The 21,553-nt window shown below is 45.6% G+C and overlaps 1 protein-coding gene across 4 annotated transcripts in view; it reads right to left on the reverse strand.

The window, feature by feature from the left end:
• TMEM131L (transmembrane 131 like) overlaps positions 1–21,553 on the reverse strand; it is a 173,415-nt gene that overhangs the window by 61,755 nt on the left and 90,107 nt on the right. For all 4 annotated transcript variants that reach the window (XM_052654395.1, XM_052654396.1, XM_052654394.1 and 1 more), the window contains 3 exons: positions 18,497–18,620; positions 17,384–17,500; positions 16,430–16,540 (listed from right to left, as the gene is read on the reverse strand). In XM_052654395.1, the coding sequence (XP_052510355.1) occupies positions 16,430–16,540; positions 17,384–17,500; positions 18,497–18,620 (352 nt within the window). The remainder of the gene's footprint in view (positions 1–16,429; positions 16,541–17,383; positions 17,501–18,496; positions 18,621–21,553) is intronic.

Below are 21,553 nucleotides of genomic sequence, written 5' to 3' on the forward strand. Positions count from 1 at the left end.
GAAAGTATTTTATTTTCTCCACGTCCAAGCTGTTAGACAGGGGGACTTTCCTGGTGGTCCAGGGGTTAAGAACCCGCCTTGCAACACAGGGGCACATGCTCGATTCCACAAGCCTCAGGGCATCTAAGCCGGTCAGCTGCAACCAAGACCCAGTGAAGCCAAATAAATGGGTTTTTTTTAAGTTGTTAGAAAAGAAACTCCTCTCTCCCAAACCTTTGGTTTCCAAGAGAAGGGACTTTCTTTCCCCCTTAAACGCTTCGAATTCTTCTTGTCTTACCTCATAATTGGTTCAGAACGCAAGAAAAGAGAGAGAAGTCATTCACTGCACTCCACCTCCCCCTCCCCCCACCCCTGAAATGTGCCAGGAATCATGAAAGACTACACGCAGCAGGGAGAGCAAGCTAACACTGACTATGAAGACGTCCAGTTGGACCAAGCGGCAGCGGCCTGCCCTTTGCAACGTTCTGGCCTCTCCAGGCGGCAGCTGGCTCGAGCTGCCACAGCCGGGCTGGCAGCTTCAGGGCCGCACTGGGCTTCTACCGCAGCGGGTCACGGTGGCTCAACCCGACGGCAAGCAGCTATTTTATACAATGGCTGATGCCAGGCCTTAAGCAAAGGCAAGGGAGCCCTGAAGGCCTGGCCCGTCCTTGAGTGGAGGCCCCGGCCCTGCACGAGTTCAGGAGCAACACTACACGGCTCTGACCCAAGTAGGCACGGCACAGAGGGGGCTGTGAACGAAAGGGCGTCTCCGTGGGAGACAGTATGGTGGTTCCTCAAAAAAGTAAACGTGGAACCGCAGCATGCTCCAGCAGATCTGCTTCTGGGTTCACGCCCGGAAGTGACGGGAGGGGCTCCAACAGGTATTTCTACACCTAGACTCACAGCAGCATTATCCACAGTAGCCAGATGGAGATAGCCCAAAACCCACAGACAGCTGAAGAATAAACACGAGATAAACACCGAAGGGAGTATTATTCAGTCAACAGGGGAGGGAATTCTGACACCTGCTACTACATGGCTAACCCTTGAAGACACCTGTGCTAAATGAGAAAGGCCAGCCACAAAAGGACAAACGTTTAAAACAACTCTCATGTATATTTTATTACAATTTAAAATCCTTTTTTTTTTTTGGCTGCACCACACGACATTAAGGATCACAGCTGCCTGACCAGGGATCGAACCTGCACCCCGTGCAATGGAGTGCAGAGTTCAACCACTGACCTCCAGGGAAATCCCCGAAAGGACAAATGCGGTACGAGTCCACGTATGCGGGGACACAGGACGGTCAAACTGAGGGCAGAAAGTAGAATAATGTTTACAAGGGACTAAGGAGGAATCGCTGCTTAATGGGGGCATGGTTTCAGTGTGGGTGGACAAAGAAGTTCTGGGGGTGGACAGTAGTGATAGCCACACAGCTATGTGAGTGTAACTCATGCCACTGAACTGTATACTTAAAAACGGCTAAAATGGTAAACAAATCGGGGGTTACACATAGTTTACCACAGGAAAAAGGGGGGCGAGAAAAACAAAACAAGAAGGTATCCCAGAGTCAGGACCCTCTTCAAGATAGAGAGAGCTTCCAGAACACAAAGGCAGCTGTGCTGAATCCAACGCCAGGCAGGCAGTATGGACAGGCTGCTCCAAATTCTGTTCCTTTTTATGCATTATCTTGGCCAGGAGTCAGAACTGTGAAAGGGTTTGTTGACTTTCATGTGGTTGGTCCACAGACTCAAGAATTCCTCTCTAACTCACTGGCCCCACAGCTAACAACCATCTAAATGCCAACTGCCACTTCCGATTTTCAAGATCCAAAGAGGTAGATATATCCAGGGGTAGCAGCTCTTATACCTTTAAGAGGCAATAAGGGTATTCTTATTAAAGAGACATGCTGTCATCTCGGCTTGAGTCAGAGAAGCAACTATCAAAAGTACTGCGCGCGTGGAGAAGGCAACCACTGAAGGCTGTCCCCTGGAATGATCAGGCTCACACCAGAAATCAGAGAGGTTACAGAAACATTCTCATTTTCCTATCAGGACAAGAGGAACTAAAACAAAACAACAAAAAAAGGAAGGCAGACTGATGAAGCAGGAGGGAGAGAGGGCTGCCCTCTGGAGAAAGGCTGACACCTCTGGGAATAACCAGACAATGGTAATAACAGAAAAGCAGATCATGCTGCCTGGGTCAACGGGCAGCCAGGGACAGCCTGGAGTCGAACTCAAGCGACGGAGCTGCATCTTTGTGCTTGCTTGAGCTTTAAGAAAACCACCAAAACTCCCCTACTAAAGGAAGACAAGCAAGATCTCAGAGGACTGGAATTGCTCCTTCAAAAGGCAGCAGGATTCAGCTCTAGGAGCCACGGGGAAACTCACTTCTAAAGCCAGGCAGAGAACCTGCAGTGAGACAACTGAGGACCTGTGTGCATCTCTAAAGACGGAGACAGCTCTGCCAAGGACTGCACAAACTGGGAAGGCCGCGAGGCAGGGAGACGGGAGGACGAGGCCTGTGCCCCAAGGGAACACGTTCCCAAAGTCTATGGGATCAGGGCCCAGTCTGAGAGAAGGCACAGCATTGAGGAGACCCATTCAAGGGGAGCCAGGGAGAACAGACAGGCTGACCCCAGCCCTGTATTCGACGCTGGCCTACTGGGAGGGCGCCACCAACATACGAGCACCCAGTCAGTGTGGGGAAGAGAAGCAAACTCAGCAGACCCAGACCCCAGCAACTGTACCTCTCTTGCTTTGGGAGAACTGACAAGAAAATACCTAGAGAACCCTCTCGAGGAAAAACTACTTCTAGACCAAAAAAGAAGGAAAAGGCTAAAAGCGGGCAGTGGGGTTGCACCAATTACAGCACCTAGCAGGAGCTTACAAGTGGTAGGGACAACAGCTGCAAAAGCAGCTGGTTAAACAGAAACTCATCCGAGCCTCCCTGACGGAAGAGGGGACAGGAATAAACCAGCACAGCCTGAGGGCAAAGAATGGCAGGCGCACAAGCCAGAGGAGGGGGCACGGGACTGGGGCCCAGGTGCTAACCCCCGACTGGGCCCCCAGCCCCCAGCATGCCAACCACAGTTCCCTGTCAGGAGTCTGCTGCAAACAAGCTCCACCCGAAACCAGCAGGATGAAAAGGAACCACCTTCCCAAAGAGCAGATTCCAGGACCCTCTGCGAGAGGCGAGGAAGCCACATCCCACATCAGGCACAGGTCTCAAAGTACCCCCACCTGCCACTCCACCCCGAAACAGAGCGGGGCTCCGCTCCGCAGAGGAACGCCTGCCCCACAGGCTCCCTGCAGAAGGGAGGGGACAGACGCGCGGCCACCGCAAGCCTCTCGGAGTCGCTTCCCAAGAGAGGAGGTGGCAGGCGCAGGCGTCTCCTCCTCCGATTCCCCTCTGGACAGGCAACCTCCGACCGTGGAGCTTGGGTCCAGTGGTGAGGACTCCACCTTTTAATGCAGGGGGTGCGGGTTCAATCCCTGGTCAGAGTTTTTTGCCTCATGGCCAAAAAACCAAAACATAAAAAAGACAGAAGCAATACTGTAACATATTCAATGAAAACTCTATTTAAAAAAAAAAAGGGGGGGCACAGGTCTTAGGCTCAGAACAACTGGCACAAACTGAAGCTGAAACCAGAGGATGCTCTCTCTCGGCCCTCCACCCCTCTCTCTGGCAAGTGACGAAATACTGGGAACAGTTCTGCTCAGAATTCATGCCCTGAGGGCTGGGGGGCATGTTTTCCAAATTTGGTGGATGAAAGGTTGACAATGTAATACTCCTACGTGTCAGAATTCTAGATCAAGAGAGACTTGGTGTTGAACTACTGTGACTCCTGAAGCCCCCAGGGAGGCACACACATCCTCACAGGGAGGGGTGGCGGCCGGGTTGGCGGGGGGGTGGGTGCCAGGCTGGGGCTGCTGGAGCTCCCCAGCTGCACACAGGCACGGAGCCCTTCTCTAACACAAAAGACAAAATAAGGAATCAGGGAGGACTTCAAATTCTCTGCATGTTAACTCACAGCCCAACAAAATCTGATATGGGACTAGAGCCTCCAACTTTCATGTTGTGCCAGGGACTAAATCTCTGAATTTTAAATTTCTCCCTGAAGAGTGTTCATAGTAGGAGAGAGCTGATACACAAAAACTTTTTAAAGTGATAAATGCATTTCGGCTGTGTGCCAGAAACTAGGTTCTAAGCTTTTTACATGTATTAATTTATTCAACAGCTACAGCACTCCTAGGAGGTAGCACTATTATCTGTATTATAAACTGAGACATAAAAAGGTTAGGTAATCTGGACAAGATTACTCAGAACCAAGACTTTAATCCAAGTGGGTTTTAGAATTCACTTTATTTACTATACTATACAGGTCTAGGATGGGGCATCCGTACAAGGCTGGAGTTGTGTTTTTAATTGGAATATCTTAATTCTGTTATTTGAGCCTCTTTCAAAGCTCTGGGGAGCTATATTGGATACTCAAAAAGAATCTGGGATGGGAACCATGAGGACATGCCCCTTAGGCTCAGGGCACAGAGCGGCTTTGGAGCAGATTACTGACGAATTACTGGTGCAGCTGAGAGCTTCCCAGGGCAAACCCAACTGTGCGCCCCAGTAGTCCCCAAGGAACAAGAGGGCTGGTAAACCGATGGGAGAAGGAACAGCCTCGGAAAGGAAGGTGTATGGCCACAAGCAGTCAGCTCACCTCCGAATCGGGGGTGGGGGGGTATAGGGGAGGCTTAACCACAGATAAGTCCAACGTGTCAAAGGTACAAAACCGAGGAGCCAATGGAATAAGGAAATTAAACAGGGATACTCCTGCCCCTCTGCCCCAGCCTGCCTTCCCCTCAAGGCAGAGGCAGTCACCTATGACTGGGCCAGACAATGAGGCTGTACTGCAGGCAGGGTGACAGGGTGGGGACTATTGGAGGAGCTGGTTTCTTTTCTCCTTCTCTCTACATCCTGGGGAAGGGTGCTTGTCCTGGATTCAAACATCCCTTCCCCAAGAGGAAAAGCAGATGGCCAACAGGCAATGAACAGATCACTGCTAATCATCAGGGGAAAGAAAGCAAATCAAAACCACAGGAGGTATCACCTCACACCTGTCAGAACGGTTTTCCTCAAAAGACCACAAATTACAAGCTGGTGAGGATGCAGAGAAGAGGGAACCCCTGTGCACTCTAGGTGGGGATGTGAATTGGTGCAGCCGCTCTGCAAAGCCAGGGCTTCCCTGGTGGTTCAGACGGTAAAACAAATCCACCTGCAGTGTTCGATCCCTGGGTTGGGAAGATCCCCTGCAGGAGCTCATGGGAAACCACTCCGGTGTTCTAGCCTGGAGAATCTCCACGGACACAAAAGCCTTGTAGGCTACAGTCCGTGGGGTTGCAAAGAGTCAGACACAACCAAGTGACTATCACAGACAACGTGGAAAACAGTCTGGAAGTTTCTCAAAGAACTGAAAAGAGAATTACCATGTGATCCAGCAATTCCTCACCTGGGTATATATTTAAAATATACAAAAACACTAATTTAAAAAGATACAAGCATCCCAACGTTCCTAGCAGCATTATTTACAACTGCCAAGATATGCAAGCAACGACAGATAAATGGGTAACGGTGGAATACACATGTACAATGGAATACTACTCAGCCACGAAAAGAATGAAATTTTGCCATCTGGAACAACATGGATGGACTTAGAGATTACTATGTAAGTGAAGTCAGACAAATATGGTATGGCCTCACGCACATGTAGAATCTAAAAACTACAGCTAACCAGTGAGTCAGACAAAAAAATAAACAGACTCACAGACATAAAGAACAAACCAGTGGTTACCAGTGGGGAGAGGGAAGGAGAGTGGGGTAAGACAGAGGGGGAAGACTGAGAGATATAAACCATTCTGCCACATAAACTAAGCTGCAAGGATACACTGTACAACACAGAATATAGGCACTATTTTAGAACTAGAATGAAGTATAACCTGTGAATCACTATATTTAGTGTACACTTGTAACTTGCATAACACTACACATCAACCTTTCCTCAACTTGTAAAGAAGTCCCTTCCAATGGGCCACACCAAGGTCTGCCCTTGGGGACAGGGAGTTAGCACCTCTGACTCTCTCATGACATAGGGGAATGCGGCTTATCAGTAATATAAAGAAAGCATTTTAGTGTTCCAGCTTCTGATTCTTCTCCACCAGTCAGAACTCAAGGGGAGAAGTGCTATTTATCGGACATGTTCAAATCTTCCAACAAAAGCTTCTAGAATATTCGAACACAGTGAATGTTGGCAGGACAACAAAAAAGATCCATGAACCTCCCTGGTGACGCAGTGCTAGAGAGTCTGGGTGCCAACGCAGGGACACAGGCTCAATCCCTGGGCCAGGAGGACCCTACTACGTGCCTCAGGGCAGCTAAGCCTGCGCACCACAGCTACCGAGCCAGGGCTCTGGAGTACACGCTCCGCAGCAAGAGGGCCGAGCACCATGAGCAGCCCACTGGCCGCAACGGGAGAGCAGCCTGCGTGCAGCAACGAAGACCCAGCATAGCCCGAAGGAAATTAGCTAACTGATAAAAAAAAAGACTCCTTTCATAACTTTGTCAATAGCTGAAACTGTACTTTCTTGCTTTTTAAGGTGATTTATTCAGTCCTTAGGGAGGCCTGGCACACTGCAGTTCACGACTGAACAAAAACAATTCAACCCTCAAGCATTTATTTACTACAAGTTATGTGATGAGGCTCTGTGCCAGGTGATAAAATACTGATTAGAACATGACTGCTGCTCCTAAGGTGCTTATAATCTTAGTGAAGGAAAACACACACACCAAAAAACCTTCCAGCATATTATTCTTGCTATGATTGGGGTCTCTCAGATTTTTCAGTAAGGAGCTAGTCAATTTTCCCAGGAGGCAAAAAAGGGACCAAGCAAATGCTGAGTTAATAGAGGGACCAGGAAACTGTTCTAGAACGCTGTTGTGCTCTGCCGAGAGAAGAGAGACTTCAGAGCTGCAGGGGCTGATGGGTGGGGCTGGGGGGAGAACGCCCCTGGCTGGGGGGTCGAGGTTATGCCACACCCATACCTCTGGGTATTTTCCTGGGCTCCACCAGGATCCCTCCTGGCTGCTACTCGCCAACCGTCTATCTCTTCCCAAATTCCCATCCCACTGAATCATTTTCACTGGAGGCTCCAATGAAAAAAAAAATTTTTTTTTTTAACAAAGCAGTTTCTTTGCTTTAAAAGCTGTATTCTGAGGTCGGTAGGTAATGCAATATATTTTCCCAACATGCAGTAATAACTCTCCAGAGTTGGACAGCCTAATGTTCTTATGTTTGTTTCAAAAAAAGATAATTTTTATCAGGCAAATTAGTGTCAAATTAAAAACATTATGATTCTACCCAGACTGTTAGGAATTCTTAACTATCACACCCAGAAAAGCTGTGTATTTCATTTAACTAATTATGTAAGATCTCAGGAAAACACGGCAGCTACTGAGGCCTTTAACCTTTCCCTGTTTTTATTTTCCAGCTCCAGATCCTCGTTCAGACCTTTGCAACTGGTGAGTGAGAAACCCGCCCCTTTCCACTTCTCCGTCAAACTGTGGCTGGAGCTGTTCCTGTCTCCTCCCAGCAGAGTTTACAGCTTCCCTTGCCCATGGCCACCCTTACTTGACAGGGATCAGCACCTCGGCGGCGGTGGCGAGGCGCAGGACAACACTTGGGGTGACCCCCCCAGCCTGGCCCCGCAGCCCAGCCCACACCTGTCCCCGCGGCGGGGGCAGGGGGGAGGGTGCAGGGGGCAGGCCCGGCGGCGCGCCCAAGCCAGCCTGCGCCAGGCTTAACGGGGCAGGAACACCAGGGCTGAGGTACATTAGATACCACCCAGAAGATCCAGAAATAATCTCCCCTTTACACAATCTAGTAACAGGATGCCGTGCCGGAGGAGGACGGCTCCCACCACACACACACAGGAGAGCTCAGCAAGGAGGTGAGGAAACGTGCCTCTTGGTCCCTGTGCTGAGGCCCTGGTGCCCAGCTCCAACTTTTCACTTCTCTGGTTTCCTGCGCTTTCTTAAAATTACGCTGTAACTTCTTATCATCACAATCTCCCTTTGAGAGAATTCAATACTATGATACCATCTTAGGACACACATATAAAGAAAAAGAACTTTTACTTGGTGGGAACTGTGTGTCATCGGTTTTCCTTTACCTTTAAAGCCTCTCTGTTTCCCATACTGCCTTATAATTCCATCTTTAACAATGAGTATTATTTTACAGTGATTCCAGTAATAACAATTTAACTCTCTGAGACAACGTCATTGTTATAGGGACCTTATATGCCAGATTCTAAGAGAATGCTAATTTTAAATTCTTTTTTGCCCAAATAAATCACTCAAATGTTTCTCAAATCTCAATGGCTTGGATCTAAAACAACACTAAAGAAAAATGTTAAAAAAAAGAAAAATAGAACTTCTTGGGACTTTCCTGGTGGTCCAGTGGTTAAGACTCTGTGTTTCTACTGCAGGAGGCACAAGTGTGATCCGTGGTCCAGGAACCAAGATCCCACACGCCGCATGGCACAGCCAAAACCCAAATGAATAAAAACAGAACTTCCTGCTTTTTCGTGAGCCTAACACAACTCTATTTACGTATTATATCCCACTATCTACTTTATAGTTATAATCACAGAATGCAGTCTAGCTTATATTCTACCATTTGCTTGCAGACATTTCTACGTAGCATTATAACTGTAATTTGGAACAATGACTTAATATTGTACTATGTTGACACACTTAAATTTATCAAACCCTTCTCCCATGTTTGAGCCTTTAAGCTGTTTCTACTGTTTTTGCCATTATACAAATGCTGCAAAAAATGTTTTATCTGCATTTATCTTTCCTGGAACATCAACAATTATGAAGTCAACAATAGGAAATCATTACCTGGGGAAAAATTTAAAGCAAACTGAGCCGGGACTGCCGATCCTAGCTGTGTCCTCAACCTCCACCAAGTAACCTAAACTCTAAGACCATTCTACAATTTCTAAAATAAGAATTTTAATACCACCTGCCCTGGCAGTAAATCTGTAGAAGGTCATCTGGTTGATGTGGTGAAAAGGTGAACTCACACAAATCTTAGATATTCTGCCGAGGTGATGTGCTATTTGGGGCTCTCAACTCGGATGCCCACTGACTCATCTACCTATTAAAAACTCTGGGGGCTGCCCTCAATGTACTAACCGCTGAGCTGATGCTGAGATTATAAAAACGAAGAAGAGACGGGCCTGGGCCTGGAGAGCCTCGTTGTGGAGCAGGGGAAGGAGGCAGCCCAGGAACCTCAATGTTGCAGCAAGGCTTAAACCACATGCTGAGGGACCAGAGCAGACATTAGCCCGGGAATCTGACAAGGAAGCGATAGCTGAACTGGGTCTCAAAGGATGGAAATAGAAGGAGAACTGGAGTCAGAACGGGAAGAAAGCTTGTGAATGGGGAGACTGTCTGGAGAAAGGGATGGCAATGGGGAGACTGCCTGGAGAAAGGGATGGCAAGGGGGAGACTGCCTGGAGAAACGGATGACAATGGGGAGACTGCCTGGAGAAAGGGATGACAATGGGGAGACTGCCTGGAGAAAGGGATGGCAAGGGGGAGACTGCCTGGAGAAAGGGATGGCAAGGGCTCCAGGCATGAGCGGTTTCTGAGATCAAAGCTGAGAAGAGCGAGGGTATCTCTGAGGATGGAGAAGACGCTGGACCTGGGGGATGAAGGGCCCCAGGTGCCAAGCCAGGATGCTTGTGCTAGGTCCTGCAAACAACGGGGACCCAGCGATGCAGTGACCAGGGAGAACAGCTCTGTTTAAGGAGACGTCAGCAGCCCTGGCAGGTGCTGGAGGCAGGAAAGCCTGACCACGGGATGATCCAGGTGCCAAACGCAGACAAGACTGCAACGAAGCGGAGCAACCTGGGAATCTCACTTAAGCCCAGTCACAGTGACATCTTGTCCACTAGGAATGCTCACTCGATAAAGGTCAAAAAAATACAAGAGGAGGACCAAAGGAAAAGGCAACTCAACTCCCCGTGTCAGCCGCCTTTCTTCCCCCACAGCAGACACGCATGTGCAGCAGAGAGCAGCTGCAATGTACACCCTCCTGCCCCCTGAACTCAGCCACTGCTAGGGAACTCCCGGCCAGCACCAATTTAGACAGAAGACCAATCACACAAACACTCCCGGCTTCAGCATCAGAGAGTGAGCCATTTAATCCAATTTGACTGAGCAGGAAAAATGCAAAAGTCAGATACGAACGGACACACACAAAAAGGGCCAGAATGAGCTCAATACTACATGAAAAAATCAGATAACCTAACAATTTTTCATGGGTACCCTAGTTTATTCCACAGGATGAACACAATTTTTTTTTTGTTATTCCAGAAAATAAACTGAGAACTTAAACTCAGGATTCATATTAAGAGGGCAGAATCAATTATAATCTACATGACATTATACATATTCACACTATTTCCCCCCATTCATAGAAATAAGATCATCAGTTCAGTCGCTCAGTTGTGTCCAACTGTTTGCCACTCCATGGACCGCAGCACGCCAGGCCTCCCCATCCATCACCAACTCCTGGAGCTTGATCAAACTCAGGTCCCTCAAGTCAGTGATGCCATCCAACCATCTCATCCTCTGTCATCCCCTTCTCCTCCTGCCTTCAATCTTTCCCAGCATCAGGGTCTTTTCAAATGAGTCAGTACTTCGCATCAGGTGGCCAAAGTATCGGAGTTTCAGCTTCGGCATCAGTCCTTCCAATGAATATTCAGGACTGATTTCCTTTAGGATTGCCTGGTTGGATCTTCTTGCAGTCCAAGGGACTCAAAAGAGTCTTCTCCAACACAACAGTTCAAACGCATCAATTCTTTGGCACTCAGCTTCCTTTACGGTCCAACTCTCACATCCATACATGACTACTGGAAAAACTAAAGCTTTGACTAGACGGACCTTTGTTGGCAAAGTAATGTCTCTGCTTTTTAATATGCTGTCTAGGTTGGTCTAGCTTTTCTTCCAAAGAGCAAGTGTCTTTTAATTTCATGGCTGCAGTCACCATCTGCAGTGATTTTGGAGTCCAAGAAAATAAAGTCAATCACTGTTTCCACTGTTTCCCCATCTATTTGTCATGAAGTGATGGGACAAGACCACCTTACCTGCCTCCTGAGAAATCTGTACGCACCTCAAGAGGTAACAGTTAGAACTAGGCATAGAACAACAAACTAGCTCCAAAGTGGGACAGAAGTACGTCACCCTGCTTATTTAACTTATACACAGAGTACATCATGCCAAATGCTGGGCTGAATGAAGCACAAGCTGGAATCGAGATCATTGAGAAAAATATCAATAACCTTAGATATGCAGATGACACCACCCTTATGGCAGAAAGCGAAGACGAACTAAAGAGCCTCTTGATGAAAGAGGAGAGTGGAAAAGCTGGCTTAAAGCTCAACATTCAAATAAGATCATATGGACATATTTTATTTGACCATTTTCCCTAAACGTATGCTCTTTTAAAAAAGGAGGACGGAGTATCAAACAAAACCCTTTTCAGGGTACTTAATTATACTGTGTGAGCTGAGGTTGGGCTCTGTCCTGGGGTTTTACAAATATTCATTTAACAATCCAGCAGGATACAGTGGGCTCAGTGGAAAGCTCATAGGCTGGAAGCAGACTGAGGGAGATCAGCTCCTGCTTTCATGGATGTAGTTAGTTTTGCCTCCAGTTTGTATTCGTAAAATAAATCCTTTTTTTTTTTTTAATTTTCCTGGTTGTACAGTGTATAAGAATCCGCCTGGGGACACGAGTTTCATCCCTGATCCAGGAAGATTCCACATGCCTTGGGGCGACTAAGCCTGCTCACCACAACTGCCGGGCCGGGGTGCTGAGACTCCTGAAGCCCATGCACCTAGCACCCACGCTCCCCAACCAGAGAAGCCACCAAAACGAGACGCCCGTGTGCCAAACAGAGAGCATCCCCTCCTCACTGCGACCAGAGAAAGCCCGAATGCAGCAGCAAAGACCCAGCACAGACGGAAAGTAATCTGTTAATTATAAAAATCAAATGAATCCACGGTTTTTAAAATAGCATGATGTAAACTTGATTTTATAATAGCTGACTACATCTTTTAGAAGCTTGGAAGATAAGACCAAGTACCGCCACTCCCTGCAAATGAGGCAGCGTGTGGTAAGCCACGAGGAAAAGTGAGCCGACGTGTTCTGACTGCATGAAACTTCTAGCGGCTACCTTAGGAAGCAAGTTTAAGTGTGAGCAAAGACCCTGTCTAAAAGACCCAGGACATATTCATTTCTGCCTAAACCTTGCTCTTCAGCTTCTTTCCACCAGGTACGCTTTCGTACTCCATGCTGAAGAAGATGCAGTTGTGAGCAATCCCTCTCACACGTCCCAGCCCTCTGAGAGAAATGACTTCCCCAACTCAGCACCCACCCCAGATGATGGGTGCTGGACCACAGGAAGGAAGGAGACAAGAACAGGGGACAGAAAGAACATCAAAATAAAGACACTCCTTCCTGAGAAAGGACAGCTGGCAACCTTACATCCATTTAGAACAATACAGACATTTTCTGTCTGTGGTTCAAATGCAAACGTATTGTAATCAGGACTTTTTCTGAGGAATGCCACAATTATCTAAGTCCAAATTTTGCAGGCTTTTTTGTTTCCAGGTGTAGTAAGCCTTGAAAAAAGACTTTAAAATTTCTTTTTCTGAATCACCATAAAAATGAAAGAAATTTAGTAACTGATTTTTAAGAGAATTTTTTTTATATTTAGGTCTCTGAATACTGGGCCCTAACAAAACATCAGCCAAAAAAACTGAGCTTTCTGTGCAAACTCTGGAAATGCATTCTGCACTGTTGCGTCGCAGGAGCAGGGCCGCTGCGCTGTGCTCACTGCTCTAACACTGCCGGGAGCATTCGAGAAGGACACCTCGCAACTGTCTGCTGACTGATGGAGCAGCCTCAGAAAGTGACCCGACTAGACCCACAGATCCCAGCACAGATGAAAAGCAAGGAGAGGCTCCACGGCCGAGAACGGAGCCGAAGCCGACAGGTTCAAGGAAGAGCCGAGACAACCCAGCGGGGGAAGAGCTGTCTGCTCACCAGAGGGACCGGACCACCGGAAATGCACGTGAGAAGAATGCACTCGGAACCCAAGCTCACGTTCCACACGAAAATGAAGTCAAAACGGGCCACAGGCCTCACTGGAAGAGACGACCTTTAAACTCTCAAAATTAAACATAGGAGTAAATCTTCAAAACCTTGAGCCTCACTAGATATGACACCAAAAGCATAAATGACCGAATAAAAAATAAGTAAACTGGAGTTCATAAAAATTAAAAATACAAAGACAACCTACAGAGTGGGAGAAAATAGTTACAAACTGTGTCCCCAATCAAGTCCAATATCTAAGAACACTTACATCTCAACAATAAAGACAAAAAACCCAATTTGAAAACAGGCAAAGGATTTGAATACACATTTCTCCAAAGAAGATATACACATTACCAAAAAGCACATGAAAGGATGCTCAACATCATTAGTCATTAAGGAAATGCAAATAAAAACCACATGAGATACCACTTCACGCCCACTAGGATGGCTATAAAAAAAACAAAAAGAACAGTAAAAAAACAAGCCTTGGCAAAGCCGCAGAGAAACTGGAATCCTCATATATTGCGGTGACATTATAAAACAACGGAACCACTCTGAAGACAGTCTGATGATTCCTCAAAACGTTAGACACAGAATTATCACGTGAGCCAGCAAGGGTTTACCTCTACATATAAACCAAGAGAACCGAAGACATACGTCCACACAAACCTGTCTGTGAACGTTCACGGAAACATTATTCATAATAGCCAAAATAATGAAAATGAATTAAATGCCCACCAATTGATAATGTCTGAAGAAACTGTGGAATATGTCTATACAATAATACAGTATTTGGCAATAAAAAGGAAGGAGAGATTGATGACATGAATGAAACTTGAAAAGATTTTGCTAAATGAAAGCCAGTCACAAAGGACCACACAATTCATTTACACGAAATGTCCAATACAGACAAATCTACAGAGTCACAAAGCACAGTCGTGGTTGCCAAGGGACTAAGGCAGTGAAAACGTTCTAAAATTGGGTTGTGAGATCGGGGTGATGGTTGCACAATTCCGTGAGGGCACTTTAAGTGGCTGAATTGTGTGGGATGTGAATTATATCTTAATAAGAGCTACTACATATTCAAAAAAAAGGGGGGGGAAAGAAACAAAGAAAAGCTTCATACCAGCTAGAGCAGAAACATAAACCCAGAAAAGCTACTGCTGTGCTGGGCCACAGGGCAGGGAGCAACAGCCACTGCTCCTGATTTTGAGGCGGGGAACCTGCCGCGCCTTCCTGGGCCCCTCTGACAGCAGGCTCAGGCTGGGCCGGGGAGCGGCAGGAAGCCGAGGCAGGGGGCCCCGTCTTTATGGGGCTCCAATTCCACAGAGGGAAGGAGAGGCTGGGTATGGGGTCACCTCACGGGAAATGAGTCCTAACGGGAAAGAGCACAGCTGTACTGAAGTCTGACCAAGGTCCGAACAGAATGGGAGAGGCAGCTAGGTCCCTGGAGCGTTCAGGTGAGAAAGGAGGGGAGACGCGCAGGCGCACCGAGGGGACGCCGGGGAGAGGTGTCTGGGGACGCGGCAGGGCCAGCGGCGGGGGAGGCAGCGAGAGCAGAGGCGGGGGAGGCCCACGCGGGCGGGGAGGGCGGCGCCTGGCTTCCCAGACACAGCCCGTGCGGCTCGCGAAGGGGACTGGCAAGGCCCAAGCAGCCACTGGGGACCAGGGAAGGGGCTGCTGCGACGCCTGGATGAGGAAGGCCCGGATGTGGGGAAGGGCAGAGGGCGTCAAAGCAAGGATGGGCTCTGCCAGGCAGAGCAGATGACAGGCAAGCTCTCACCGAACCAAGGCCTCTCTCCGAGGCCCCTAATAACCATGTGTCCTTAAATCAACTCCGTTAACTGAGGAAATCTGAACACCCGCCTTGCTTTTAATGCTTTTATCACCACTAACACGGCACCAGGCATTCAGAGCTCTCACTCGCAGTCAGCAGAGAAACCTGGCCCATCTCAGCTCCCCCATCTCCTGCCACCAAAGGACAGCCCCAAGATAAGGCTGAAAGGGCTCACAGGAAAAGCCCTCGCTGTCAGCACATGCAAACTGAACTTTCTCTAGGCCTCCCAAGCCGTTACAGAATGCAGGTCAGATCGGCGCAGTCTCTGGCCTAAAACCTTTCAGTACAGTCCACTGGTTTGGGGACTTGAAGCAAATCCAAATTTGCAAATTAAATCTCCCTTATAATCCTGAGGAAGGGCTATTTCATTTTATAAAAAATGAACATAGTAGTAATATTTTAAATCCCTAAGAATAACATATTTGGTGGCAAAGTGCCCAGATATTACATTACGGGTAAATTAATTTTTTTTGTCTCCCCACTGGAATGAGAACTCCATTGAGACAGAAGTGCCAGACCAATACCTGGCCGAGGGCAGAGGCTCGGTGAGGCAGATGGTGAAGGAAAGCCTGGATACAGCGACCTACAGAAGTCCCAGCAGTGGGCTTTATTTACTCACTAGAAGAAAGAGTGGTAAGTAAGTAGTAGCAGTGAGAAATATGTAAGTAGTAACATATATTCATAATATGTCGAGTCAAGAGCTTTCGGAATGTCAACAGTTATCCACACAAAGAAGCATAAATAATCAAAGGGGAAAATGGACAACCCTATAAGCTATCCATGAAATATACATTAAAAGAATTTTAAGGTACCATTACATATACCTCCTAAGACACGGAAAACCTTTCTTTCTGGTGAGCCACACCCAGGCAGGACTGGAGGCAGCTGGGGAGGGAAGATATTTGCAGGAATGTCATTAGTGGCGACCAGGGAGGGTCTGGCTTCCTGAAAAGCACTCTGGCAATATTAACAAGCTGTACAGAATAGCGCACGGTCTTTAACTACAGAATCCTTTTTACAAAACACACCCCAACGAAATAGATAGTCCCAAAGAAAAACAAAGAAAGCTGTAAAATATGTACACCCTCTAATGACAATAATGAAAACTGGACACCCTGCAGGTGACCAACAGGACTAAGCAAACTATGAAATATCAACACCAGGAACCACACAGCCATTACAAAGAAGGGTTCGGACTCCTCTGACACTTTACACACGTATGTTATTTCCATATGTACCAGGATTTTTCCCAAAAGCAGAACGTGTTAAAAATCCCAATTCTGACTATGTAAAAAGGGCTGTTTGTCCTCTTCATCAGACACCAAAATGTAGAGGCTACAAAGGTGGGTGTTTCACCAGCATTCAAAATAAAGGTACGACTAAAATCACCTGTGTTTGAGAAAGCTGAACACTCTGGACCTGTGGAAGCAGAAAGTAAGCATTCGGAAGCTGCTCTGCAGACCCTTTCGCAGAGATTCTGCGAGTACCAATTCCAGATACCTGCAGAAAAAGAAAAAAGAAAAAAAAAAAACTGAGTTTCGAAACACATTTGAGACAACACTGAAATACTTTTCCAAAGGAAATTTGTGTTCATCAACTTGGCCTTCAAGACTATTTATCCAATTACTATACTTATCTTTGTCTACTTACAAAACTGTAACAAAAGTTGCTGTATTTAAGCTGAGTGTTTCTTACTGTAGCAAATCTTTACAGAAATAGACAGCTTTTCTGATATGGGACAAAAGTTTAATGGAATTCAGTTAGACTTAGCCACAAAAATGCTAGATCTTGGCACTTAAATGAAAGATGTCACAGATACCACTTAAGATAAAGATTTCTGACTGTTTTTGTGAACAAAAAGACTCCTGTCCCTTGCCACCCCCCCGCCCCAACCCGGGCTTTGCTAGAACAGGGAGCCCCTGAGGACTGGCCTCCAAGCCCACAACCCTCGCCCAACAAGCAGAAACAGTCCTGAGCCCAGGAGAGGAGGGGGCAATATTCCCAGAGGCGCTCCCAGCTCCCAGCCCTGGACTGCTTGAGGTGGAGGGCGTGAGCTTTGAAACCCCACTATATTTTACACTAGAAACTGTACAGCACATTTCTGTTTTGTTTCAATACCTTTCAAGATCCAAGGTGCGCTCCAGCCCGGCACTCTGCAGGATGGACGGCGGCCCACGAGCAGTGGAAGGAGGCAGGCTGCTGAGCTGAACACCAACTAAGCAGCCTTACGTGTGAATGACACAAAGCAGCTGGCAACATTTCCAAAAGGCTTTTCCTTTAATTTCCAAACACCTTCATTACATCAACAGCCAAATGATATGACCAAAAGAAAAAGCTACTTACATGATAAGAGAGGACTCCGTGTGAGGAGGTATTAATAAATAAAGAACTTTCAATGCTTCCTTCTTCAGTGGGTAAGAAAATAATTCTGAAGGAAGTTTTCCCCATTGCTGGAATTACCTGAAAGAAAGGCACTTCATTAGCCACTTGAAATGGCCCTTCTTTGACAAATTATCTTACACAGATTTTTTTTTTTTTTTTACAATTCCAGATATTGCCATATTCTTGCACCCTTGATTTATACATATCATGGATCCCTGAGAACGTCCAAACAGACCATCACCCAAAAATCTAACAGAAAATATCAAAAACACCGTGGACTTAGGGCAAGACCGCTCTCAGCCCAGCTGGAGTCACATGTCCCACATCTTTTCTCTTCCCTGCTCTTCCTCATCCTCATGTTCAAGAGCCAGTATCTACACGGTTCTACCTTTACTTAAGTAAACAGAACCACCAGTGTTCAAACATGCTGCTGCTTAATAAAAGCCAGGGACAGCATTCATCTGGACAGCCTGCGATGAACAAGATACCAGGCTCCCCCTTACACCACTTCCTGAGTCCCAGTATTGTTTTTAAGAAGTGGGTATCACATAGGCATAGTAAGGAAAATAAATAAGCTCTACTAGTAACCTGGATTTTCATTAAAAATTAAAGGTAAATTGAATTACTAAAATTAAACCTATTGGAAGACTAGGTTTGGAGCTCTGCATTGACGCAAATGAGCTTCACAAGGAACCACTCACCCTCTCTCAGTCCTATACTAAGAAAACAGTCTAGTAGGCTGGCCAGCTAGAAAGATCACCACTATCAACTTGACTAGTTACTACATGCTTCAGCATTTGTAGTCATCATGAGACAAGCAATATTAAGTTTCTTTACGAAAAAGTCTTATTGAATATACATGCATTTCTTTCCACATGAGGATCAACAGCCACAAAATTATGAATCTGAACAACTGGAAAAATAAATGCTAAAGCAAACACACAGAAGGAAAGAGCTTGGGTAGCAGAAAACGGAGAGACAGGCAGCAGAAAGTAAAAAAACTGCAGGCCAAAGAAAGCAAGAAAAGCTGGCAGCCCGCCACAGCTTAGCTTCCAAGAGCTGGTCCACACTCACCCTGCAGTGAACAGGAGGCACGTGGAAATGTCTCGCGGCTGTAAACACGGAATTCACTACAACCTCACTCTCCCTGCTTGGGTTATAAGCATAGAGAATCTTTGCTGCAGGCTGTCCCAGGAACCTAGGAGGGGACACAGAAGAAAATGCAAGGGACTGTATGGTTATAAACAAAGTATCTATCCATTCACCCACCCATCAATACATAAATACATACATATACACACTCTAACACAGAAAGCTGTTGATCTTCATTACAAAGTTAAAAACAATCCTATTGCTAACTCTATCCACAAAGAGTCCAAAAAGCTTTTTAAGACCGTTATGCCAACCCACAGCAGCACCCCACTGATTTTTGTTCTAGAATTCAACCCTTCTAGGCCATTAAACAGGCTTCCCAGGTGACGCTAGTGGTAAAAAACCTGCCTTCCAACGCAGGAGACATAAGAGACTGGAGTTCGATCCCTGGGTCAGGAAGTTCCCCTGGAGGAGGGCAGAGCAACCCACTCCAGTATTCTTGCTTGGAAAACCCCACAGACAGAGAAGCCTGGCCGGCTACGGTCCAAAGTCGCAAAGAGTCAGACACGACTGAAGCGACTTAGCATGCACAGGCTGTTAAGTGCTTGCAAAAAACACCTGGAGGGATCTAGGTACCTGTCTGACATGGGTCTCTACTTTGAATGAAAATATATTTAGAAAAGAAACTGTACTCATAGAAAAATCCAATCTTCTTAGGGCTCATTTACTGAGTAATAAATTTAAATAGACTTTTGGGGGTAATGGATTTTAACTAGCAAGGAGACTTCATTAAGTCTTATAAAAGGAAACTTAATCATTAAACACCATTCTTCTGAGAAAAATGAAAACTCTACAGCACTTCCTAGCTTTGGCTCTCATCCATTTAAATCATGAGTCTTTCAGAAAACTCTAATGAAAGCTTTGGCTCCTCCATCCAAAATATGCGCACAAAAGTTTTATATATACTTTCAAAACTTTCCATGACCCTCGCAGTAAGAGTTTCTGTTCTTCAGCAAATACCCTAATCAGGAGGCCTTGATGCCAAATCTTTTCAGCAAGGATCTCTGTCTACAAGGCGGGCTCTCACAAAGAACTGCAAGAGGGAAGGGACTGGTTTCTGGCCCACCTACCTGGAGCTACCTGCAACATTTCCTGGAATCATTTACTCTGATCCCTACCACCCAATACCAAATTCACTCTAGTTAAGTGTTGTGATAAATAGATAGCCAGAAAAAACTTCACTGAAGTCATCTCTCTAGTTTTAACACCCTCAGTGGCAGAGACCCAAATAGACAGTTCTCATGAGTATGGCCCAGAAATAAAACTATATTTCTAAATTCAGCAAAAAATCATCTACACTATATTTGTGTTTCTCTGACTTCGTTCCAATTTCTCTGACATTAAAAATGTGTGCTTTAGGAAAAATTAAATGCATACTCTTTCTCTTACAAACAATGTGGTTTCCAAAATCCTGTATTCGCCATCAATTCCTTAAAGGTTTTCTTTCAACTTTTCCTCCTACTTTTCATCACAAGTCTTAACTGAAGGCTTAATATATCCAATATGTATTTTAAAAGTCCTTAACAACCAGTAACAAATAAAATACATATCAGTGTGATTAAAACTTTGATTTTTTTTTAGAGTGTTCTTAAATAATACAACTACAAATTTTCTATACTATCATATATAGCAGGTCATCTCAGAAAGCCCTCGCTCAGAAGTACTAGGCTCATATCTGCCTTTTTCCTCAATTGAATTAAATACAAACTTCCATGATTTTAGGTTTTTCAGTGAATAATATGAATCAATCCGCAAAGTTACTAATACTTATCTCATTCACATTGTTGCAATACAAGATTTTTAGTTTCAAAAGACAGGAATGTCTCCCAGAGCAACACAAAACTGCCATGTTGCAGAGACCAGTAGCTATGTCCCCCAGAATCCTCACCAGACCTAACAGAAAATGCTGGCCAAAACCTAGTTACCACTGTGCTATTTTTATCCTATTTTTTTTAAACTCTATTTTTAAAAGTGTCATGAGGATAAGAATTTCCTTCACGAGTGACAACTGGAAGATACTCTATTAATTTAATACTACAAAAGAATGATTACAATTTCTTATGAATGATTAGCACTTTTAATCTCAGGACCAGAAGAATATTAACCCTTAAAATAAACCCTAAGAAGCAGGCAGAGGATAACAGAGTAACATGATCCTGATTCTGTATCCTAGAGAGAAACTAGAGCTGTGAGAAGGGATGAGGTTTGCTCAAGGTCAACGTCAAAATAAACAATAGCAAAACTTGACCTAGGGCAGAAACGAAATGAGAACGTGCTGGTTAAAGTGTGTCTAATGCCTATAAATTGGGCCATTTGTTAGAAGTAAGATAACACCTGACTAATTTGGGGGGCTGTATTTTGTTATCACTGAATGACTGTTTTAAACTTTGGCAAAAAATAATGTTCCCATAACCATATCCCAGATCTCAGTTACGAGAAAAATAGCATAGAGCATACTGGCTTAGAAATCAAAGCCACTTCTAGTGAAATAACCAATAACCTTGGGAAAAATGCATTATTTCTCAGCCCAAATATATGAGCATCTATAGTACATGCTCAAATATATAGAGATATTTGGAAATAATTCTCTCTTTTTCAGGTAACACCTATCTCCACTGTCCTTCCAGGATTGATATAAGACTCAACTCACAAGAGATGAGATTGCATTTTACAAGTGTAAACCACTACATAAACAAAACTGACTCATCCGAAGGCGATTCAAGTCTAAAACTTAGTAACCTTTTAAACATTTCTTTTCAATGTGACTTACCGCTATCAGAGCCAGGAACTGATGTGCAGAGCTAAGTAACACATGGGCACTGACTGCAGGATTTTTATAGCGACAGAGCAGATATACTACAGACAGCCAGTGTCCTATGAACTGGAATTGCTATCACAGTCTACCTGTATCTACTGCTCTCCCTCTTACGATATCTACCAATCTACAATATACAAGTAGGTCCTGCATTACGAGTTCTC

This window comes from Budorcas taxicolor, chromosome 17, assembly GCF_023091745.1.
Source record: "Budorcas taxicolor isolate Tak-1 chromosome 17, Takin1.1, whole genome shotgun sequence".
Taxonomy (NCBI): domain Eukaryota; kingdom Metazoa; phylum Chordata; class Mammalia; order Artiodactyla; family Bovidae; genus Budorcas; species Budorcas taxicolor.